Source organism: Oncorhynchus masou, chromosome 17 (genome assembly GCF_036934945.1).
Source record: "Oncorhynchus masou masou isolate Uvic2021 chromosome 17, UVic_Omas_1.1, whole genome shotgun sequence".
In the NCBI taxonomy this organism is placed as follows: Eukaryota; Metazoa; Chordata; class Actinopteri; order Salmoniformes; family Salmonidae; genus Oncorhynchus; species Oncorhynchus masou.
The window spans coordinates 14,788,939-14,809,977 of NC_088228.1; the positions used below are offsets into that span (position 1 = coordinate 14,788,939).

Genomic DNA, 21,039 nt, shown 5'->3' on the forward strand with positions numbered 1-21,039 from the left:
ACCGTGAACACACTATACCCACTGTCAAACATGGTGGTGGCAGCATCATGGATTGGGCCTGCTTTTCTTAAGCAGGGACAGGGAAGATGGTTAAAATTGATGGGAAGATGGATGGAGCCAAATACAGGACCATTCTGGAAGAAAACCTGATGGAGTCTGCAAAAGACCTGAGACTGGGACGGAGATTTGTCTTCCAACAAGACAATGATCCAAAACATAAAGCAAAATCTACAAAACTGATAGAGACATACCCCAAGCGACTTACAGCTGTAATCGCAGCAAAAGGTGGCACTACAAATGATTAACTTAAGGGGGCTGAATAATTTTGCACGCCCAATTTTTTAGTTTTTGAATTGTTAAAAAAGTTTGAAATATCCAATAAATGTCATTCCACTTCATGATTGTGTCCCACTTGTTGATTCTTCACAAAAAATACAGTTTAATATCTTTATGTTTGAAGCCTGAAATGTGGCAAAAGGTCGCAAAGTTCAAGGGGGCCGAATACTTTCGCAAGGCACTGTATATGCAGTCAAAAGTGTCAACACACCTAGTCATTCAAAGGTTTTTCATTATTTAAAAAAAAATACATTATAGAATAATAGTGCAGACATCACACTATAAAATAACACATATGGAATCATGTAGTAACCAAAAAAAGTTTGAAACAAATCATAATACATTTTATATATGAGATTCTGAGGCTGGTAACTCTAATGAACTTATCCTCTGCAGCAGTTAGAGTTAACTCTGGGTCTTCCTTTCCTATGGCGGTCCTCATGAGAGCCAGTTTCATCATAGCGCTTGATGGTTTTTGCGACTGTACTTGAAGAAACGTTCAAAGTTCTTGACATTTTCCGCATTGAATGACCTTCATATCTTAAAGTAATGATGGACTGTCATTTCTCTTTGATTATTTGAGCTGTTCATGCCATAATATGGACTTAGTTATTTACCAAATAGGGCTATATTCTGTATATCACCCTGACCTTGTCACAACACAACTGATTTGCTCAAAGGTATTAAGAAGGAAAGAAATTCCACAAATTAACTTTCAACAAGGCAAACCCTTTCATTGAAATGCATTCCAGGTGACTACTCATTAAGTTGGTTGATAAAATGCCAAGAGTGTGCAAAGCTGTCATCTAGGCCAAGGGTGGCTACTTTGAAGAATCTCAAATATAAAATATATTTTGATTTGTTTAACACTTTTTTGGTTACTACATTATTCCATATATGTTATTTCATAGTTTTGATGTTTTCACTATTATTCTACAGTGTAGAAAATAGTAAAAATAAAGAAAAACCCTTGAATGAGTAGATGTGTCCAAACTTTTGACTGGTACTGTATATTGTTTGTATGCTTAGGCTTTATAGATTGTTTATTTGTATGTGTTGGGCTTCAGCTGAGATTATTCTTTACAGAGTCAGGTGTATTTGACCAGGCCTCAATCGTTTCCCAATAATTCTAATGTTATAACTTCTAATTGTTGAAAATAAAAGAGAGCCGCACACTCTAGGAGCTCAGATGCAAAATTTTGTTACCAACGTTTCGACAGCCAAGCTGTCTTCATCAGGGTATTACTTCTAATAGTAACTACATACACTGGCGAATTGGGAGAGAGTGAGGTGATTGCCATCTAAGAGCCAACCTCTTTTTTGCAGTAGTGCCAGCAGTAATCATCTCTGATTTACAGAGAGATTCAAGGAGCTATCATTGTTAAGTAACATAGTAGATACAAAGCATTGAATATTTACATTCATGCACTTCAAAATTGATTTTGTAACAGCATTTAGCTGCTGTGCACTCCCACATCATATGAAGGGGGGGACGCAGTGAACAGTTAGGAGTAGGGGCCAATTTAATCGTAAAACATTTCCTTCATGTTAAATACTATCTGCGAACCTTCTTAAAATGTAAACATTGATGGTTTGGGTTATGGGATGCCCAAGGCCAGATGTTTTAATTGTCTGTTCCAGTTAAAGTTTTATTGGCAAGCTCAGAATATGAACTTTCCAAAAGTTGTTTATATGTATTATAGAGATCAGTTCTATCAGGAGCCTAGATCATTTATTTATGAATCCCACCATAGGATGGTTTGTTAGTTGGGTTTCCCAAGCTGAAAAAAGGAGTTTCCTGGTAATGTGTTCTCAAACCATTACTGTCCATTATATCTGCAAGGGTATGGATTCCACATTTGGACATTTGGGGGGATGCAAAAGGCTGCCCTCCAGATCACAAGGAATGATTGTGACATATTGGAGTATGGGCATGCTATTTTGATTCCCAGTTACATTTGTTTTCTGACATTTTGTGCATTATAGAGATTGTGGGAGCAATAATAGGACCAAAGCGTAGCTTACGCCGTTTAAGGGATATATGCGTGAAGAACATCTTTTCCAGGGCAATAGGATTCACCATATTTCTCTCTATACTCAGCCAGGGGGCAGAATAATCATGTCTAAACCCATTTAGAATGGGATGAAATGCTAGGGCCTGGAAATACACAATTTAAAGTTTGTTATGGATAGTCCTCCTACATCCTTCCGTCTTTGTAAATGTGTTAATTTAATCTGGGATCACTTACCTTGCCATATACACTACCGTTCAAAAGTTTGGGGTCTCTTAGAAATGTCCTTGTTTTTTAAAGAAAAGCACATTTTTTGTCCATTAATTAAAATAACATCAAATTGATCAGAAATACATTGTAGACATTGTTAACGTTGTAAATGACTATTGTAGCTGGAAACGGCAGATTTTAATGTAATATCTACATAGGCGTACAGAGGCCCATTATCAGCAACCATCACTCCTGTGTTCCAATGGCACGTTGTGTTAGCTAATTCAAGTTTATCATTTCAAAAGGCTAATTGATCATTAGAAGCCCATTTGAAAGTATGTTAGCACAGCTGAAAACTGTTGTTCTGATTAAAGAAACAATAAAACTGGCCTTCTTTAGACTAGTTGGGTATCTGGAGCATCAGCATTTGTGGGTTCGATTACAGGCTCAAAATGGCCAGAAACAAAGCACTTTCTTCTGAAACTCATCAGTCTATTCTTGTTCTGAGAAATGAAGGCTATTCTATGTGAGAAATTGTCAAGAAACTGAAGATCTGCTCCCTTCACAGAACAGCGCAAACGGTCTCTACCAGAATAGAAAGAGGAGTGTGAGGCCCCGGTGCACAACTGAGCAAGAGGACAACTACATTAGAGTGTCTAGTTTGAGAAACAGACGGCTCACAAGTCCTCAACTGGCATCTTCATTAAATAGTAGCCACAAAACACCAGTCTCAATGTCAACAGTGAAGAGGCGACTCCGGGATGCTGGCCAAGGAGATGTAACTGCCCAGGGAGCTTTGGTTTCTGAGGAAGCATGTAAGATATGTAACAGACGACAGAGGTTATCTGAGAATAATTTATTTTTAACAAACCCGCTTTAGTACAGATGTACCAGTTTGGGTAAGTTTATAGACGGAACAACAGAATTTTATAAAATAGTTTAAAATCTATGTTTATCAAAGATAAGAGGCTATAGTGAGTACACTGGGTGGCGTCCTTCATTTAAAAAAAATAAAACCTACATTTTGTGCTGTTAATCATTTCAACTAACAGTGGACTTAATTGGTTCCAAAATGTTAAATAAACCTCATGAGGAATACTGTCCCGACTAGGTGATTTGCCTTTATTCCTGTGATCCAATGGCAGTTTGAGTTAATTGAGAGAGAGATGTGGGCTCCCAGCAAGGCGACTTCCTTAGTTGAAGGAAGTTGAGTTCTTCTATCTTTTTAAAAGGACTCAATCGGCCTTGATGTGGATTTACAATTAGAGGTATACAATTCTTCATAGAAATGGGAGAATCTTTGGTTGATTCATTTGGGTTCTGATAGTGATTCACCTGATTCAGATTCAATAGTTGCAATATCCACCAATTGATCATTACTGCGAAGCCTGTTAGCCAGTAGACGACTGGGTCGATTGCCATGGAGAGAGAAGTTGCTACCTGGTCTGAAATGTTTTGTTGTTGTTCAGAACGCTCTAATGTCGTTCCAATTCTGATATCTTATTCAATTGTGATTTATTCAGCCCAGATGCAAATGCAGTTGAATTGTTTTTAATAAAACCTTCGATGACATCCCATAAAATCAGAGGGTCATCGCATGATGATCAAATAGGCTCATATGTCTGTTGAGCCCTACTAGGCTGTACGTTTCATTGGTTCTCTCTTTCTTGTTCTTTTGTGGTTATCCTTAAAGAATATGATTAACCTACCCCACGCTGCATCTTGGTCTAATTACACCAACGAAGATCGTTACAATGCTAGCTATGATGATAGCTACTATAATGAACTCCAGTTCAATCTTACCACACTCCCAAGTCATATTCAGGAAGCCTGGAAATAGAGGTTGAACCATCACACACTCAACCAATCAAGACTTATAAAACGCTTCCAGTTTCTTGCTGTCACCACCTGTTACCATTACACTTATGACAGCCTGATGTAGTTGTTACAACACACATTTGTAAGTGTTACGGAAATGTCTGCCAGTCAAGGGCTGATGAGGCCTGACAGGCTGCAGTGCTGTTAGCACACACGCACACACACATACACACACGCACGCACACACACACAGTTTGACAGTTTGACCCTGAACTGAACCCACTCCTCATACTGGGGGGTGTCAGTCCTCATCAGCGAGTTCGACTCCAGAGTTAATTTAAGCGGCTGATAATTGGGGGCTCAATGACCTCTGGTGGGAAGTGTCCGTGTTCAACCCTGCCTGACGGCCCTGCGTGTGTGTGTGACATACACTGAGTGTACAAAACACGGGTAACTTTCCGTGACATCGACTGACCAGGTGAATCCAAGTGAAAGCTATGATCACTTGTTAAATCCACCTCAGTCAGTGTAGATGAAGGGGATGAGACAGGTTAAAGTAGGATTTTTAAACCTTGAGACAATTGAGACATGGATTGTGTATGTATGCCATTCAACAGGTGAATGGGCAAGACAAAAGATTGACTTTGAACGAGTTATGGTAGGTGGCAGGCACACCGGTTTGTGTCAAGAAATGCAACGCTGCTGGGTTTTTCCACATTCAACAGTTTCCCATGTGTATCAAGAATGGTCGACCACCCAAAGGACATCCAGACAACTTCACACAACTGTGGGAAGCGTTGGAGTCAGAAGTCTGGCCAGAGTGACAGCCATATTTCTAAAAGGCTTTTAGTCAGGCGGTGGGCCATTTAGCGGGAGATTCCCCCCACAGATAAGCACCAGCTGACGACCATTGGCACTCCCCCTGTGGGGTTGGGGGAAAAGGTAAAAAGGAAGATGTGGGTGAAGAGAGAGTGAGTGGAAAGGAGAGAGAAAGATATAGGGAGAGGGGAAAAGAGAGAACAAGAGAAAGAAAGAAAGAAAGAAAGAAAGAAAGAAAGAACAAGAGAAAGAAAAAAAGAAAGAGAGAGAGAAAGAAAGAAAGAAAGAAAGAAAGAAAGAGAAAGAAAGAAAGAGAGAGAGAGAAAGAGAGAGAGAAGGGGAGACTCACATCTGCAGGGGAGGAGTGGAAGAGGTGTTCAGCATCTGGAGTCTAGGTGGGAATTGGGGCTTAGACACATCAAGCTGTCGGACTCTATCTCGTGTTAGTCCTGTGGAAGGCAGGCTAAACATAAAGGTCTGACTCCATCACAGTGGAGCAACTAGAGGTGAACATATAACCTGAACTTATCGTGAACTGTGAGAGAACTTTTGAGTTCATTTCAACCTTACAAATGTTAAGGAGTGTACAGTGAGACCAATAACAGTGTTTAAACTGAGGTATATTGTAATGTCACATTTCATGTAATCACATTTCGCCTGCTCATGCAAGATAAGCTCATATGTTTAACCCTTTCTCTCCATATTGGTCTCACTGTACACTAGAGGTGAACACACCATGAAATTAAAATGCTCCTCTCATTTCAGAAGTACACTATATATACAAAAGTATGTGCCCTTCAAATTAGTAGATTTGGCTATTTCAGCCGTGTATACAATCGAGCACACAGCGATGAAATCTCCACAGTGGCATTAGAATGGTCTTATTGAAGATGTCAGTGACTTTCAACATGGCACCGTCATAGGATGCCACCTTTCCACAAGCCAGTTTGTTAAATTTCTGCCCTGTTAGAGCAGCCCCAGGTTAACTGTAAGTGCTGTTATTGTCAAGTGGAAACATCTAGGAGCAACAACAGCTCAGCCTCGAAGTGGTAGGCCACACAAGCTCACAGAATGGGACCACCAAGTGCTGAAGCACGTAGTGTGTAAAAATCGTCTGTTCTCGGTTGAAACACTCACTATTGAGTTCCAAACTGCCTCTGGAAGCAACGTCAGCACAATAACTGTTCGTCGGCAGCTTCATGAAATGGGTTTCCATGGCCGAGCAGCCGCACACAAGCCAAAGCAATGACAAGCGTCGGCTGGAGTGATGTAAAGCTTGCTGCCATTGGACTCTGGAACAGTGGAAATGCTTTTTCTGGAGTGATGAATCACACTCCACCATCTGGCAGTCCGACAAACAAATCTGGGTTTGGCGGATGTCAGGAGAATGCTACGTTCTCCAATGCATAGTGCCAGCTGTAAACTTTGGTGGAGGAGGAATAATGGTCTGGGGCTGTTTTTCAAGGTTCGGGCTAGGCCCCTTAGTTCCAGTGAAAGGAAATGTTAAGGCTACAGCATACAATGACATTCAAGACAATTCTGTGCTTCCAACTTTGTGGCAACAGTTTGAGGAAGGCCTTTTCCTGTTTCAGCATGACAATGCCCCTGTTTCAGCATGACAATGCCCCTGTTTCAGCATGACAATGCCCCTGTGCACAAAACAAGGTCCATACAGAAATGATTTGTCGAAATCGGTGTGGAAGAACTTGACTGGCCTGCACAGAGCCCTGACCTCAACCCCATCGAACACCTTTGGGATGAATTGGAACACCAATTGCGAGCCAGGCCTAAGCGGCCCAACATCCGTGCCTGACCTCACTGATACGCTTGTGGCTGAATGGAAGTCCCCGCAGCAATGTTCCAACATCTAGTGTAAAGCCTTCCCAGAACAGTGGAGGCTGTTATAGCAGCGAAGGGGGGACCAACTCCATATTAATGCCCATGATTTTGTAATGAGATGTTCGATGAGCAGGTGGCCACATACTTTTGGTCATGTGTATCAACAGAGTCAGTGCTGACAGTCAGTGCTGTCAGCTTCAAGCAGCAGCAGTGCTCCCAGTTTAATGCCAAAGCCTTTGGTAGGAGACACTATGAGTGGGTGCCTTTCTATCAGGCAAGCAATGAATTAGTCATGGCTTTCATTCTCGCTCTTGTCTTTATCCTCATCTATCATGCTTATTTTGTCTCTGACTATGTCCCAATTATCTCTCCTTTCTCCCAAAGGGTGCACTTGTTCACTTCTTTTCACTGATTTGAAAGGAAATTACTGGTATAAGAAATATATTGGAAAATCCCACTAGCCTATGACTCCACCAATCCAATGCTTTTATATTTGTGGGAAGTAGTGAACGAGTGTACACTTCAGGAGATTTGTTTAGCAACAAAACCAACACTTGTGCAACTTTGGGGCAAAAAGGATGGGTTAGGCTTAGATTGTTGACAGTATGTACACTATATTTCCTCTCTAATATTTATTGAAAACATAAAGATATTTGCACAATGAGAATTGGTTCTCTCAAATATATATTTGCAGTTGTTGGTTAGCTAGCTAGTAAATTTGAGACATATTAGCATAGATGTGACTTCAGTCAAAACACCTCAAAACAAGACATGGTATCAAAAACAAGATAAGACTAGCTGAAATGAGCCACCCAAGATCCCCCACACGTCAGCTTCTTGTCATTGTTACTAGCTGTCTGGCCATCCAGAATCACAACAACACACTGCCTTCTTCCCCATTGAAGAGTGCACATTGTTTGGAACTAGGTCTCTAATGAGTTATTGCTAGGTTTTCCTGATTATCTACTCAAATCTTGTTTAGTTCAAAGCATCTACCAAACAATATAGATAGTTTTTTTCTGGTCAGGTTACAGGAAAATGAGGAAAATTATCCCTAGCAATGAGGTCTCTGTTCTCCTCTCTCCCCTTAATGCCCTATACAACAGATGGTGGGGTGTGACAGCAAGCATTACTCCAGTTAAATGGTAGATAAGTGCAGTGTGTGTGGCGGGAATGGCAGCTCCTGCTATATCTGAAGTAGTACAGTATTTATACAGCATATCCTATGTTTTAAGTAACTTTTCAACATCTGTAAAATCAAAGAGCTTCAACCTCAATGTCACAATGTGCCTGGAAATAAAGGCTCAACTAAAGTGGGTGTTATTGTTTTTCCTTTGGATCAGGTTATGTGTTTATTACCAACATTCCTACCGGTGCAACGACATCCAGATCATTGAGAGACGGAAAACAGAACATTTTCTCGGTAACATCCAGATCATGATGTATGGAGATTAATTGGGATACAGTAATTACAATTTTTAAAACTTAACAAGCAGAACATGCTTGGAGGATATTATTCAACTTTAAAGTTTGGGTAGTAGCCCTTTCCTGCAGTCAAATGACCAAATCTCACTCTAGTGGCCTCATGGGTGGAATGTTATTCATATTTTTCATATTTTCATAATTACTAAACATAATTTTTTTAAACACGCCAAACATGCAGTGTTTCTATGTCAAACGGTTTAGTTATATTCCAGTCTTCTGTGATTTATATAAAGTGAAATTTTGGGATGCAAACTCTAAATTTATTATATTTCAACTCAATATCTGACATGATGAAGGTGTCTTCTTCTTTTTTAAACCCCTATCCATGTGTGTGAGGTGGGTGTATACTTTTGTTTCAAAGTAGATTTGTTTAAGACAAAGAAACACTGCATGACCCTGATTTAGCCCACTGCAGTAAAAGGTTAAGTTATAGTTGCTAGAATTAAAAAATATGAGCAGTTGTTGATTTCTGCGTGATTAAAAAGGCCTTATCCAATCAACACTGTCAGGGTTTGTGGAATAAGTAAAAAACAAAATTAAAAAGACAGATATATTTGCTTTGCCCCAGCCCTAGTCCTAGCCGATGAATCAGGACACTCCTTTTTCAATGGGAACACAATTATTGACAATCCCCAGGGACCAGGGGCTAAATGTCATGGTAGGTATTTAGGTACAGTATGTAATGAAAGTAACTAGGGCATGCTTTACAGTGATTACTCAAATAAACCTTGACATGTTGGCTTTGTTGTATATGTGATTACAATTCATCATACTATTTTCTACAAGTACTACAGCCTGAATGGAAAACTGCCCCATATCACATACGAGTACACCATACCTCGCACTCCCGAAGCCAGCACATCCACCCCTAGACTCAGCTCCAGATGAAGTTCAGATACGAGCACTATCCATGATCTCCCCACCTCAGGATCCAGTGGTCCCGGAACCGTGGACCCCAGTGGCCCCAGAAACGATAGGCAACGACATCACCACAGAACTCTCCTTCACCGATAATGAGGCTATGGATCATTATGGAAAGCTGGGAAACCATAGTGACCTTCTGGTCTCGGACGAGCCCCCAGATGTAGACAATGGTCTGGATCATGACCATGAAGGTCTTCCTCAGCCACCAACCAGCCATGCTGGTGTTCAGACCTGTCAGTGAGATCTACCACAACAACCTGGAGAATAAGCTTGGAGACCAGGGATATCCTGCACCTGCTAACTACAGTGTCTGGATATGAACTTTGCATCTGGGCTGTGTATCCACTTGACTATTTAACAGAGTTTTGGTATCTGTATTACCGGACATTGCCCGGTAGTCTGTTTCTTTTATTTGGCAAATTTCTTGATATCTTATAATTATTTATATGGGTCATGTATTTATATTACGGGATATTAGGAAAAGGTTTTGATGCCCTTTTGTGATGTTAGTGTTCTGTAGAATTATGTGACCTTATGTATTAGATTTAAAATAATTTGTCTATGTATTTAACCAGTGACAGATTCAAACTTGATCGACAGTGACTCTCCCGGTTCAAAGAGCACCCATCGACCATCAAAGCCCCTCCGACGAAGCATGTTCCAGGAGGCCCCAGACAAGCCTGGAGGCCCCAGACGAGCCTGCCAGGATGGCTCCAACCTCTGCCCTTTCCTGGAGCTCAACTCCAGCAGCTCCCTGGCCATAACCTGAACCGGCTGGAGATCTACCCAGGCAGCCTCAACCTCCACGGGGGCATGGCCGAGGACAACGCCCCCTATGGACTCCTCTTCGAACCAGAGCCCAATGGGACAGATAGCTTTTACCTCGTCAACCTCCAGCAGGTGGCACCAGTACAGGCCCCTAACACAGAGAGGTGAGCTGCCTCGGTGGAGCGGTGGGGAAAAGATTTTGGGAGTGGGTGAGAGGAGAGTCTGCCCAAATAATGTTGAAGTCGGAAGTTTACATACACCTTAGCCAAATACATTTAAACTCAGTTTTTCACAATTCCTGACATTTAATCCTAGTAAAAATTCCCTGTCTTAGGTCAGGTAGGGTCACCACTTTATTTTAAGAATGTGAAATGTCACAATAATAGTAGAGAGAATGATTTCTTTTAGCTTTTATTTCTTTCAACTTTTATTTATTTCATCACATTCCCAGTGGGTCAGAAGTTTACATACACTGAATTAGTATTTGGTAGCATTGCCTTTAAATTGTTTCACCTGGGTCAAACTTTCGGGTAGCCTCATACAATAAGTTGGGTGTTTTTTAACCTATTCCTTCTGACAGAGCTGGTATAACTGAGTCAGGTTGGTAGGCCTCCTTGCTCACACAGGCTTTTTCTATAGGATTAAGGTCAGGGCTTTGTGATGGCCACTTCAATACCTTGACTATGTTGTCCTTAAGCCAATCCGGCCCACCTTTGAAGTATGCTTGTGGTCATTGTTCATTTGGAAGACCCATTTTCCCATGATGTCAAGCAAAGAGGCACTGAGTTTGAAGGTTGGCCTTGAAATACATCCACAGGTACACCTCCAATTGACTCAAATGATTTCAATTAGCCTGTCAGACGCTTCTAAAACCATGACATAATTTTCTGGAATTTTCCAAGCTGTTTAAAGGCACAGTCAACTTAGTGTATGTAAACGTCGACCCACTGGAATTGAGATACAGTGAATTATAAGTGAAATAATTTGTCTGTAAACAATTGTTGGAAAAATTACTTGTGTCATGCACAAAGTAGATGTCCTAACCGACTTGCCAAAACAATAGTTTTCTAACAAAAGAATGTGGAGTGGTTGAAAAACGAGTTTTAATGACTCCAACCTAAGTGTATGTAAACTTACGACTTCAACTGTAGATGTGCTTTTGTTTGAAGGCTCTTTGCACCTTCATATTGAATTACCACGACTACCTTTATATTAATGACCTAATTTGTTGGCTTCAATTTAGTTTAATTCAGACATTCAATCACCTTTCTCCCTCTGTGTGCATCTCTTTTTCCTATCCTCTGGTTTTATCATTCTTTCTCCTTCTCTCTCCCGTGCGTTCCAGCAGCAATGAGTTTGAGGTGCGATTGCTAGACCATGACATCAGCCTTGCTGACTTGTACAGATGGAAGGTATCTGCCTATGCACCCTGCAGTTCAACATGTACCACAGGTGCAGCTACCAGTCACACCACACATACAATGTACACATACACACACATACTCTCAAACACATTCACATACATTACACCAACATTAACAAACACACATACCGGTACTGGCAAATCACTTCTTGTCTCTTCTCTACACATTGATCATACCTCCCACTAAAGATAGTTTAGTCTCATGAACAAAAGAACCATAAAGGATACATGTTCAGTGGGATATTTAGTGTAAGCCTGATTGTTTAGTATTATATTGGTCATGGTAGTCTATGCTCTGCAGGTATCAGTGTGTCCACTATGATGGCTCGAGGTGGACGAGACTTACTGCAACACCGTGACCAGACCTGCACCCACACATGAGTTCTGCACTGGGAGGAGTGTCCACCAAGGTGACATCACATCAGAGTTCTCACGGACTAGGACCTGATGGTGTGAATTAGGGCTGATACATTGACCGTATTACCGCCACACCGGCAGTCACAAGTCACGACGGCAGTCAGATTCCACGTGACCGTTTAGTCACGGAAATTAGGCTTCTCCAAGCTCTGATGGTAATTAGCCTACCAAACTTGCTAACTGCCTGGCACTCCATTGCCCCTCGAATATTCTGACATCAATTCAAATGCAATGTAAAATCCAATCAAACACTTCATGAGAGCCCATGTTGCGCAACGGTTCTATAAGCTATGCAATTGCGTGAGAAAACAGAGTTGTGATGGTGTCTTAAAAATATTTGTGTCATTCTCAAAACTATTGGCCACGACTGTACACTGTTACTGCATGATGCTCTCGATAGTGCAGCTGTAGAACGTTGAGGATCTGGGGACCCATGCCAAATCGTTTCAGTCTCCTGAGGGGGAAAAGGTTTTGTCGTGCGCCCTTCACAACGGTCTTGGTGGGTTTGGACCATGATAGTTCATTGGTGATGTGGACACCAAGGAACTTGAAACCCACGATCCACTCCACTTCAGCAAGGTCAATGTTAATGGGGGCCCTCCTTTTCCTATAGTCCACAATCAGCTCCTTTGTCTTGCTTATACTTAGGGAGAGGTTGTTGTGAGACAAAGGAGCTGATCGAGTAGGTGTGTCCAGCCTTTTGACTGGTACTGTATAAAAAACATTTATTTTGTGCTGTGTCTAACAATCCGGAGAAAAAAAGCTGGTGAACAGGCTCACCCTATAATGGTTTTCTTCACCTCAACACAAACATCAAGTCAAAGACACAGAATGTCTCATGTTGCAGACTGTTTATGTGACAACACTATGTAGGCAGACACACTTATCAATCACACTATAAACTGGGAACATGCTGACTCATAAAAAGTGGCACCAGATTCACAAGGAGCGATGCATCACATTTAGGGTGGGTTATGGATAGAACAGCTACTCTACAAGTTCTTCTGTCACAGTGATGCTTTCCACAGAGGTTTATTTTTAGGGATCTAAATTCTAATAAAAAGGCATGGAAGCACACAGCAATGGGTTGTCACTTGACTAATTTCATAGTACAGTACATTTTGATACCATCTTTAAAAGGATCTCCATGGACCGGGTAGCAGTGCAGTCGACACACGGTTAAAGTTCAACTGCCTATGAGGTTAGCTGGTTTAAAACAGTCGGTCTTCCAAACCCTTCCAATACTTCATCTTTAATACTTTATCATTAAGTGCTTTAACATTAGCTCATGTATCTACTGTAACACAGGGATCATACCTTGACAACACTAAGTCAGCCGTCAAATGAGGCCGTGAGCAAAAATTTCCCAATGCCGTCCACAACCACTAGAATTGCTGGTGTTCACAAGGCATTACTTTATACTTGCGAGCCCAGTAGGTTTAATGCATAGGGTGTACATGTGGTCCAAAACAAGACAACAAACACCACACTATGAAGGTGAATTAAAACAGTGCCGGACTACAGGAGGACATTAGATCATGGGGCGAGTCTCCGCCCACAGGAAGTGAGGTGCTATATGTCGTGGAGGACTTCCAGCACCGTGGAGATGGACCAGGCCTGTGATTCGCAGCTGAAGGGACAGTACTGGCCATTCTCATTGGTCAGCTCTGGCAGACCCTTCCAGCTAGACCTTAGGGTAAGAAGAGACATGGATGAAAGTTCAAAGTGTGTGTGTGTGTGCACATGTGCAAATGTGTGTGTTAGTGTGTATTTACCTCTCCAGGTGGACATAATGCTGAGAGAGAATGCTCTTCACCAGGTACACTGTCTGTTCATAGGTCTCCTTCCCAAGCTTCTTGGCAAAATAAAGCTTTGCTCGCAGGAAGTACCCAATTGGCCATAGCCACTCCTAAAAAACAAACAAAAAGTAATTAAACCAATCAAATCAATTTAATACATCTTTATTTATACCCTCTGGAGCATTGACATAATAAAGTTAACAATAACTCCTAATTCAAGGTATAATACAACTCAATTCCTCAGTAAGGGACGCTCACCGGTCCTTGGTGGTAGTTGAAACCTCTGGCCACGTTGTAGTTATCGTTGTCCAGGGCATTGTCATAGACACCACAGTACACCATATCACTAGGGGAGAAATTAACTTGATGTCAGTATATGTGCCAGGAAAATAAGTATTGAAAATGAATCAGTTAATGAACAAGTATGAGTGGGGCCAGGAGTTTTTCTTGAACATATGACCTGAATAAGAAAAACTCAGGGCCCTAGGTTCTCCTGGTCAGGTCCCATGGTGATGAGGGATAATGAGGTCTCTTACTCTGGGTCCAACGTCTTCATTCCCAGAGGTCCTAGCAGCTTCTTCTCAGCAATTCCCAGGGCTTTCCAGGCTCTCTCCACAGTGAACAACTCCGGAGCCTCAAGGACAGAATAGAGAACACCATTCAGGTCAACTTATTAACCCATAAGAGTTATTGTGAAGTGAAAATGTCTAGAAGCAACAACAGCTCAGCCACGAAGTGGTAGGCCACACAAGTTCACAGAAACAAGACCGCAGAGTGCTGAAGCTGATAACGCGTAAAAATCATCTGTCCTCAGTTGCAACACTCACTACTGAGTTCCAAACAGCCTCTGGAAGCAACGTCAGCACAATAACTGTTCATCGGGAGCTTCATGAAATGGGTTTCCATGGCCGAGTAGCCACACACAAGCTTTGCTGCCATTGGACTCTGGAGCAGTGGAAACACGTTCTCTGGAGTGTGATCAAGCTTCACCATCTGGCAGTCCGACGGACTACCAATGACATTCTAGACGATTCTGTGCTTCCAACTTTGTGTAAGGCTCTTTCCCGTTTCAGCATGACAATGGCACCGTGCACAAAGCAAGGTCCATACGGAAATGATTTGTCGAGATCAGTGTGGAAGAACTTGACTGGCCTCAACAGAGCCCTGATCTGAACCCCATCGAACACCAACCTCATTAATGCTCGTGGCTGAATGGAAGTAAGTCTTCGCGGCAATGTTCCAACATCTAGTGAAAAGCCTTTGCAGAAGAGTGGAGGCTATTATAGCAGCAAACGGGGGACCAATTCCAAATTGATCATAAATACAGTGTAGACATTGTTGATGTTGTTAATATTGTTAATGACTATTGTAGCTAGAAATGGCAGATTTTTTATGGAATATCTACATAGGCATACAGAGGCCCTTTGTCAGCCCATTACCCTTTGCAATTATGTTAACACAGCTGAAAACTATTGTACTAATTAAAGAAGCAATAAAGCTGGCCTTCTTTAGAAAAGTTGAGTATCTGGAGCGTCAGCATTTGTGGGTTCGATTACAGGCTCAAAATTGCCAGAAATAAATACCTTTCTTTTGAAACTCATCAGTCTATTCTTGTTCTGAGAAGTGAAGGCTATTCCATGCGAGAAATTGCCAAGAAACTGAACATCTCGTACAACGCTGTGTACTACTTCCTTCACAGAACAGCACAAACTGGCTCTAACCAGAATAGAGAGAGAAGTGTGAGGCCCCGGTGCACAACTGAGCAAGAGGACAAGTACATTAGAGTGTTTAGTTTAAGAAACATGTTGGGGCTAGGGGGCAGCATTTTCACTTTTGGATGGAAGGCATGCCCAGAGTAAACTGCCTCCTACTCTTTCCCAGATGGGAATATATGCATATTATTATTACTGGTGGATAGAAAACACTCTGAAGTTTCTAAAACTGTTTGAATTATGTCTGTGAGTATAATGGAACTCATATAGATAAAGATAAATATAGATAAAATGAATCACTAACCTTTGATTCTCTCCATCAGATGACACTCATAGGACATCATGTTATACATGTATTGTGTGTTTTGTTTGATAATGTGCATATATATATATATATGCTTTTGTGACTGAAAAATTGCTGTGTGTTTTTGAATTTGGTGGTCATCTAACATAAATATATGTTGTGTTTTCACTGTAAAACATTTTTTAAAAATCGGACACCATGGGTAGATTAACAAGATGTTTATCTTTCATTTGCTGTATTGGACTTGTTAATGTGTGAAAGTTAAATATTTCTAAAGAATATTTTTTCAGCTGAATGGGATCCCTTTAGGGAACTCCTTGTGCCCCCTAGCCCCAACAGGTTTTAAGAAACAGACGCCTCCTCAACTAGCAGCTTCATTAAATAGTACCCGCAAAACACCTGTATCAACGTCAACAGTGAAGAGGCGACTCCGGGATGCTGGCCTTCTAGGCAGAGTTCTTCTGTCCAGTGTCTGTGTTTTTTTGCCCATCTTAATCTTTTCTTTTTTATTGGCCAGTCTGAGCTATGGCTTTTTCTTTGCAACTCTGCATAACAGTGATGGTTGCTGATAAATGGGCCTCTGTACGTGTATGTAGATATTCCATAAAAAATCTTGCCGTTTACAGCTACAATAGTCATTTACAACATCAACCATGTCTACACTGAAAAATTTGCTTTTCTTTCAAAAACAAGGACATGTCTAAGTGACCCCAAACTTTTGAACGGTAGTGTATATGGGCTAAGGACCAGGGTTGGTGTCAATTCCATTTCAATTCAGTCAATGCTGGAAGAAAACTGACATTACAATGCTTCTCTATGAGAAAAAAACATGCAAAGGATTGAAGGAACGGGGCAACTCACCACCACCATGGCAATGCAAAAGTTGGGCCTGAGCTGGTAGTCACACCAGGGGCTGGAGGCTCCGTGGCTGTCCTTGTAGATGCCTCTCTTGTGGACCAGGTCAGGGTGCTTCTCGTTGGGGTCCTTCTCGTCGTGGGACACATAGAAGTTCCTCTCAAAGTTGGCCAGGATCTTATGGTTCCACTCCTCATAGGAAACCTTCACCTCCTTACCTGCAAGGGAAAACAATCATATGATAAAACATGTTTCATTAGGTCTTATTAGTGAAACAATTGTCTCTGAGGGAGGGACATTGCACATGTATGTTTGCATACATGTCAATGTGTGTGTATGCCAGCACTGCTGGTGGATGTGTGTGTGTCCAGGCAGCACTCACCGTCCCGGTGTATTTTCATGGAGCTGTGGGGGAACAGGCCCTTCTTATGGAGCTCCACCAGCCAGCGCACCGCAGACTTACTGAGGCCCACAATCTCCACCGCTGACCCATCTCTGGAGACACACAACCAGGGAGACAAGTCACATCAAATCAATTTAATATGCATTATTACATCTTCACAAACTTCAGGAGAAGCAGGAAAGACACCCAACTAAAACATACACTGGCTTTTCCCTTTTCCCTAGTTTGGTTTAATTGTATTGTTTTATAGGTTTAAAGGCCCAGAGCAGTCAAAAGCTTGATTTTCCTGTATTTTATATACTATATTTCCACACCATGAGGTTGGAATAATACTGTGAAATTGTGAAAATGATGGCAATGCCCTTTTAGTGTAAGAGCTGTTTGAAAAGACAGGCTGAAATTTCAGCCTGTTGTGGTGGGATGGAGTTTTGGCCTGCCTGGTGACCGGTAAATTAGTAAATAGACCAATAAGAAAGACTGTTCCAAACCTCTCAGCCAAAAACAGCTCGTTTTCAGTTGTCCCCTCCCTACTCAGACAACTCCCAGACAGTCCTAGCAAAATTCTTGTTTGAGAAATTACTCTTTGCTAAGAAGCTATTTTTAGTTTAATTTTGACCATTTTAATTAAATCACATTAAGGTGATTAAATGTTACCCAGAAATAATTTGATGTTGAGATAAAAACAGCTGAATTGGACCTTTGAGAAATAGGGGTAAAGAGGATAGAGTCTTACCTGGGTGTTGCAGGCATGCCCTTGTTGCGAGCTTTGTCACTCTCTCCCATTTTGTCCATCCATGTTCCGCAGTTGAAGCGGTTGCCACCGTAAACAAAGCCAGTATCACGGTGCACTTTGGCCACAACATTGAAGCCTGGGAGCAAGGAGAATAATAACAATATACCATATTTGCTGAAGCAAGACAACAAGCAAGACAATGTGCACCTCATAACAAAAACCTTAAAAACCAAAAAGAGCCACTTGAAGGGAATAACAAGTGGCCCAGAGTTTTTCCTTGTCAGGTAACTTGGTCAGTACAAACTCCTGGTACTACTTATTAACTCAAAGTGTGACCAAAACGAGAGGTGACTAGACTGTGGCAAACTCACCCTCGTCCTTCATGTGCATGTCGATCTTTGGTCCTGCGTTGCGCTCTCTGAAGTCGATTCCCTGCATGTGACGTTGCATGGCCTCGTGGATGACATCACACAAGGGCTGTGTGAGCAGGGACTGAAACACACAAGGATCAAGTTAGACTGTACCTGATGTACAGAGCCTTTAGAAATGTTTCACACCCCTTGACTTTTCCACATTTTGTTGTGTTACAGCCTGAATTTGAAATGGATTAAATTGAAATTGTGACACTGACCTACACACAATACCCCATAGTGTCAATGTGGAAATGTTTGCAAATTAATAAAACATTTGTCAATTAGTATTCACACCTTTGTTATGGCAAGCCTAAATAAGTTCAAGAGTAAACATTTTCTTAACAAATCACATAAGTTGCATAGACATTGAATGACTACCTCATCCCTGTACCCCACTGGTCCCTCAGTCGAATTTCAAACAGAGTCAACCACAAAGACCAGGGAGGTTTTCCAGTGCCTCGAAAACAAGGGCAACTATTGGTAGATGAGTAAAAATAAAAAAGCATACGTTAAAAATATATCCCGTTGAGCATGGTGAAGTTATTAATTCATTGTTTATTTTTATTGAACCTTTAATTACACTTTGGATGGTGTATTAATACACCCAGTCACAAGATACAGGTGTCCTTCCTAACTCAGTTGCCGGAGAGGAAGGAAACCGCTCAAGGATTTCACCATGAGGCCAATGGTGACATTAAAACAGTTACAGAGTTTAATGGCTGTGATAGGAGAAAACTGAGGATGGTTCAACACTGTAGTTACTCCACAATACTAACCTAATCAACAGAGTGAAAAAGAAGCCTTTACAGAATAAACATATTCCAAAACATGCATCCTATTTGCAACAATGCAAGTAATAGTGCAAAGCAATTCACTTTTTGTCCTGAATACAACGTGTTATATCTGCGGCATATCCAACACAACACATGACTGAATACCACTCTCCATATTTTCAAGCATAGTGGTGGATGCATCATGTTATATGTATGTTTGTAATCGTTAAGGACAAGGGGGGTTTTGTAGGATAAGAAAGAAACAGAATGAAGCTAAGCACAGGCAAAATCCTAGAGGAATACCTGGTTCACCAAGGAAACCTGGCTTTCCCACAGACACTGGGAGATGAATTCACCTTTCAGCAGGACAATAACATAAAACACAATGCTAAATCTACACTAGAGATGCTTACCAAGAAGACTGACTATCTGACTACTATGTCTGAGTTACAGTTTTGACTTAAATCTACATGAAAACCTATGGCAAGACCTGAAAATGGTTGTCTAGCAATGATCAACAACCAATTTGACAGAGCTTGAACAATTTCGAAAATAATCAAATAGGCAAATGTTGCACAATCCAGGTGAGGAAAGCTCGAGACTTACTTTATTTTTTACCCCTTTTCCCCCACAATTTCATGGTATCCGATTGGAAGTTACAGTCTTGTCTCATCGATGCAACTCCCGTACAGACTCGGGAGAGGCGAAGGTCGAGAGCCGTGCATCCTCCGAAACACAACCCAACCAAGCCGCACCGCTTCTTGACACAATGCCCACTTAACCAGGGAGCCAGCCGCACCAATGTGTCAGAGGAAACACAGTGCACCTGGCTACAGTGTCAGCGTGCACTGCGCCTGGCCCGCCACAGGAGTCGCTAGTGCGCGATGGGACAAGGACATCCCTGCCGACCAAACCCTGCCCTATCCTGGACGACGCTGGGCCAATTGCATGCCACCCCATTGGTCTCCCGGTCATGGCACACGGTCGCCGGCTGCGACAGAGCCTGGACTCGAACCCAGAATCTCTAGTGGCACAGCTAGCACTGCGATGCAGTGCCTTAGACCACAGCGACACTCGGGAGGCCGGAAAGCACTTAGAGACTTAATCGCTGCCAAAGGTGCTTATACAAATGTGTCATTGTACACTGATGAGTCATGTTATGTTCTTTTAAATCCACAATTTGGATCAGTCCACAGCCTCAGAGGATCTAAATCATTTCCCTAACCTCTGGATTACAACCTAATTAAGTGTACTATATTACGTATTGGATCACAATTATTATTATTATTTTTACATTTGACATTACCATGTAGTTTACCAATAAAATGGTCTGACGGTGAAGTGGGCATAATAGGTATTCATATCCCGAAATAAATGTACTTGTTCACTGACAAGGATGTAAACAAATTTGTGCACAAAATTTGAGAGAAATAAGCCCCTTGTGCATATTGAACATTTCAGGGATATTTTATTTCAGCTCCTGAAACATCGGACCATGTTGCGTTTATATTTTTGTTCAGTATATAATTGCAGCATTTCCGCAAAAATGGAAGAGGCAAGTGGAAAGGGGAGGAGGTAAGGAACTTGTCTGTCGGCCCGAGATTAAAAAACAAAACTGGTTAAAGAAAATTGTGATAAATAAAGAAGTATACAAGTTTAATTTAAGGACCCAAACAATGACAGCTGTGCCATACAGATTGCAAAACAGTTGGAAAGAGATTTTCGATGTACCGATTCCATGGCACATGGTTAATGAACTGATACACAAAAAATGTTGAGTTTTTTCATTAGATTTTGGTGCAAAGAGACAGAATCATTAGATCACTTGTTTTGGCCCATATGTAGCTTGTTTTCAGTCACAGGTATCTTGAGGCAATTTTGCAAATAGCACTGCTGTGTGATATGAAAACTCCTAGACAATTGATCAATAATATAATAGTACTCTTAGCAAAACATTTGATCTTTAATTTACAATCTGTAGAATCTTTGAGAATAG

General features: G+C 41.5%; 1 protein-coding gene across 3 annotated transcripts in view; it reads right to left on the reverse strand.

The window, feature by feature from the left end:
* Nucleotides 1–12,887: 12,887 nt before the first annotated feature.
* LOC135558571 (glycogen debranching enzyme-like) overlaps nucleotides 12,888–21,039 on the reverse strand; it is a 30,381-nt gene continuing 22,229 nt past the window's right edge. For all 3 annotated transcript variants that reach the window (XM_064992470.1, XM_064992468.1, XM_064992469.1), the window contains 8 exons: nucleotides 18,229–18,349; nucleotides 17,858–17,993; nucleotides 17,104–17,216; nucleotides 16,728–16,939; nucleotides 14,387–14,484; nucleotides 14,109–14,196; nucleotides 13,827–13,960; nucleotides 12,888–13,741 (listed from right to left, as the gene is read on the reverse strand). In XM_064992470.1, coding sequence (XP_064848542.1) covers nucleotides 13,624–13,741; nucleotides 13,827–13,960; nucleotides 14,109–14,196; nucleotides 14,387–14,484; nucleotides 16,728–16,939; nucleotides 17,104–17,216; nucleotides 17,858–17,993; nucleotides 18,229–18,349 — 1,020 coding nt within the window. In that variant the 3' untranslated portion in view covers nucleotides 12,888–13,623. The remainder of the gene's footprint in view (nucleotides 13,742–13,826; nucleotides 13,961–14,108; nucleotides 14,197–14,386; nucleotides 14,485–16,727; nucleotides 16,940–17,103; nucleotides 17,217–17,857; nucleotides 17,994–18,228; nucleotides 18,350–21,039) is intronic.